Consider the following 3,950-nt stretch of genomic DNA (forward strand, 5'->3'; position numbering starts at 1 on the left):
AAAAAAAAAAAAAAAAAAAAAAGATAATATGGACTTAGACAACTGGTGCTGGGTGCCCAGTGTGAAAGGCAATTCTTTGTTCTCTTTGAGTTCACACTTGTAAAAAGGGAATCCTTTATTCTCTTTGCCTAGTTGGAGTTAAAACTTTGGTTAACAATAACTTAAGTACCCCTCCTTGATATCTCCTTAGATTGTGAAGACAGGATTAACTCTTCTTTGTCTACCTTTTGATTTTATCAACACAGGCTTGAACTAGGTGGAGGAGCTCACAAAACACTTGGTGAATTCACACTCTACTTGTGTTAGGTGAGAAACCAGTAAGATAATGGGAGAGCTCCACCCTTTTCTACTAACTCAAAAAGCCAGAAACTTTTGAATTCTTTTAAGAGTTCACACACTCAAAAATGTGTGAATCCAAAGGGAACAATTCAGACAATTTGGAAACTGTGATTGGCCCCTGTGAAAAGGGGCAGGGCCAGGAAACCACCATAAAAGCCATGAAAATCCCTGAGCAGTCAGTGTGGTGAAGTTGACTCTAGTGGAGAGTGTCTCCTGGACATAGTCTTCAAGGGAACTTCACTGGACACTGAGGCTTGGATTCTGACTTCTGGACTACTTCCTTGGGTGAGTGAAAAGGGCTGACTTCTTTCCAAGTTTCCTAAGAGACTAGCTTCAGTTTTGGAGGGCCTCATAGTTACTCACTACTGACCCTTCTGGTTGAGGATTAATATAGGTATTTTCTCTAACCTCTCTCACATTTCTCTACTTTACTGTTTTCCCTCTAATTTGGTAAGTAAACTTCTAACTTGAGATATAATAATTTCACATAATTTAAGTCCAACCACTAAATTTAACCCTTACACCAGGGTCATAGCTAGGAAGTGTTAGAGGTCAGATCTGAACCTAGGACCTCTCATTTTCAGACTGGCTTTCTATCCACAGAACCATTTCCCTGTTTCTAGCAATGGATTCTTGATACCATGGCTTCATTGCATGGCCATGTGACTTTCTGCCAGTTGGACTTGGGCTCTTGAGTGTGCTTGGACTCTCTGATAGTACATGGTATATGTTCAGTCCAGAAACTAGAAAGAGAAGCCTGGGCCTGGGGGGACTTACTCGGACCCTGAGATATGTCCTTTAGCACTGCTTTGGGAGCATTTGGTAAAGAGTTTCCTTGATTGAAGAGAAAACTAGAGCCTCCTGCTGTCTAAGTATTTTACACTTAGGAAATTATGAAGAGACTGATATGATTAAGTGATTGAGCGTGAAGTCTCTCTTCATTGTTTCTGAGTAGTCCACACTTGGCTGCACTCAGAAAGTGTCTCAGAATTTGACATAATTCAATGAGTTGCTAAGCTGGGAGGGTGGTCCTAAGTGAGGGGAAACAAAGGCATTTTTCTACTGAGTACCTTTTGAGAGGCCAGTAAATCACATCTTCATGTAAATGGGAAAGGGGTGGATGTATTTGGGAAAGATACATAAAAAGACCAGTGATGACTCAGTTTGAAAGTTCAGAGCCTAGAACCCAACTGGAACTGTGTTTCTGTCTGAGAAAACTCCTAGCAGGATATCAAAGGTAAGTTTCCTCCTAGGAAAATACTCCTTTTTTTGCAGATCTACAAAAATCAAGTGCTAGCCTTTGGACAGGCTTTGGAGAACCATTAAAGCTATAAGGCTTATCTGAGGGTCTGGGTCATGCATGACTCCATGACTAAGGTCAAATTTCTTACTGTGCCTAAATCTCTAAAAATCAGGATTGAATGCCTCTGACATCCTAACTGAGGGAGACTCAGAATCCAGAAGGATAATACATGGAGATTGCCAGAAGGTCTTGAGAATGGCCAGATGTTATAGAAAGGGAGCAGTGTCCTGATTCTAATTCAGTGAGAATATTATCTTGAATTGAGGAATCTGGCTGTCCTTGAAATCTCATATGGTAAATAGCAAATGGAGATTCGAACCCTGTTCCTTTGTTTCAAAGTTGTCTCCAAAGTTCTTTCCACTCACTGCACTACACTGCCTCCTTTGATTAACCTTAGTGAATCCATGGGTAGTCAAGAATTCCCAGGGAGCACAGTATTCTCAATTCTCACCTGGCATTTTTCTTTTCTCTTTTGGTGCATAAAGAAGGCTCTTTCTTCTAGAGGAGCTTTTTAGCAATAGAGAAGGAAAGTATAATGAAAGGCTAGGCTGATGCTTGACAAATTTTGTAGTTGTTGAGATATTGTCATTTTGAGTTATATCCTATTCTTTGTGACCCCATATGGTGTTTTCTTGGCAAATATGTGAGTGGTTTGGTTTCTTCAGCCCATTTTACATTATATGTAATGCATTGTGATTGAAGATGATGAACCAGGCTAAGACTTGGACTCATTTTGCATCCCTTAATAGAAATTGAGACAAGAAGGGTAAGATGACTTGCCCAGGGTCCTCCCTGACCAGATTTGAATTCACAAAGAGAAGTCTTCTTGACTCCAGGCCTAACACTCTATCTACTGCTCCACCTAACTGACATGAACACATTTAAAGTAATGCCAAAGCAATGATTATTCTCTTTGTTCCTTTTGGCCACTATCTTTCCCAGATAGTTTGGTTCACATTTTGAGTCCACTTGCCTCTCTCTCACCTCATCCAGCCTCCATTTCTTCCCTTTCAGATTCCATCTCCTTAAAGAGGAATGTGGTTGCCTTTCCTTTCTCTGCCCAGAACCTGTGTTTTAGGGAACATCAAGGGGGCAGAGGAGGGGAGAACAGTGTGATAACCAGATCAAGGGGAAGTCTTTAGACAGTATTCCCTGAATAGGACAGGCAAGGAAGGCCAGTAGCCACTGCCCAGGGCCATATTGCTTTTTCAGCCATGGAACACAGACATTCATTCTCCCCCTTGCAGGCCCAAGGGGTGAAATAGAAATCCCTGAGACTCAGCTCAGAGCTGTGGCTGGCAGAGTTGCATCTTCCCAGCTCCCTGGCTGCTTCCTCCTACCCATCTTGCTCTTGCTCTCTCCTCTCTCCCCAGCTGAGCTTTGCACAGCATCATGGCAAACATCAGCCCCAGCATCTGGATTGGAGATGATGAAGCAGGCTATGACTTGGACTGTTTTTGCATCCCGAAGCATTATGCTCAAGATCTGGAAAAAGTCTTGATCCCTCATGGGCTCATCATGGACAGGACTGAACGCCTGGCACAAGACGTGCTGAAGGAGATGGGAGGCAGCCCCATTGTGGCCCTCTGTGTCCTCAAGGGGGCCTATAAGTTCTTTGCTGATTTGCTGGATTCTATGGAGACCCTGAACAGGAACAGAGACCAGTCCAACCCCGTGACTGTGGATTTCATCAGACTGAGCAGCTACTGTAATGACCAGTCCACAGGGACAGTCACAGTGATGGGGGGAGCTGATCTCTCCAGCCTAACTGGCAAGAATGTCTTGATTGTGGAAGATATCATTGACACGGGGAAAACCATGCAGACTTTGCTTTCCCTGGTGGAGCAGCATCAGCCAAAGGTGGTGAGAGTAGCCAGCCTGCTGGTGAAAAGGAGCCCTCAAAGTGGGGGATACAGACCAGACTTTGTGGGCTTTGAAATTCCAGACAGATACGTGGTGGGATATGCCTTTGACTACAATGACTACTTCAGGGACTTAAACCATATCTGTACCCTGAGTGAGACTGCCAGAGACAAGCATGCCTTGTGTAGAGAAGCTCTGAAACACCCTGGGGAGACCCAACCATGAGACATCTGGACACCCAGCTAAATTTGTCCCATTTCAGCTCTTGTGAGCATGTGCTTATTAAAGCTTTTTGCATCTACAGAACTCTGTCTTGTGTGTTTTATCCTTTAGGAATGTGATTGGAACTACACAGCTTAAAAGAGACATGACTTCCCCTGGGGAGAAGGGATGGACTTGCTGTGTTTGATTTAGGAATGGGAAATGACTGAAGCCACACTGAGTA

At 43.5% G+C, this 3,950-nt stretch overlaps 1 protein-coding gene across 1 annotated transcript; it reads left to right on the top strand.

Annotated features, from left to right (window-relative positions):
• Positions 1–3,034: 3,034 nt before the first annotated feature.
• On the top strand, positions 3,035–3,730 carry LOC123241196 (hypoxanthine-guanine phosphoribosyltransferase-like). The gene has a single exon (XM_044668898.1). It carries the CDS (start codon positions 3,035–3,037, stop codon positions 3,728–3,730), a length of 696 nt encoding a protein of 231 aa, XP_044524833.1.
• Positions 3,731–3,950: the final 220 nt, after the last annotated feature.

Source organism: Gracilinanus agilis, chromosome 3 (assembly GCF_016433145.1).
Source record: "Gracilinanus agilis isolate LMUSP501 chromosome 3, AgileGrace, whole genome shotgun sequence".
In the NCBI taxonomy this organism is placed as follows: Eukaryota; Metazoa; Chordata; class Mammalia; order Didelphimorphia; family Didelphidae; genus Gracilinanus; species Gracilinanus agilis.

Excerpts from the sequence above, each read along its gene's own strand:
- LOC123241196 (XM_044668898.1), top strand. The coding sequence starts at position 3,035 with ATGGCAAACATCAGCCCCAGCATCTGGATTGGAGATGATGAAGCAGGC.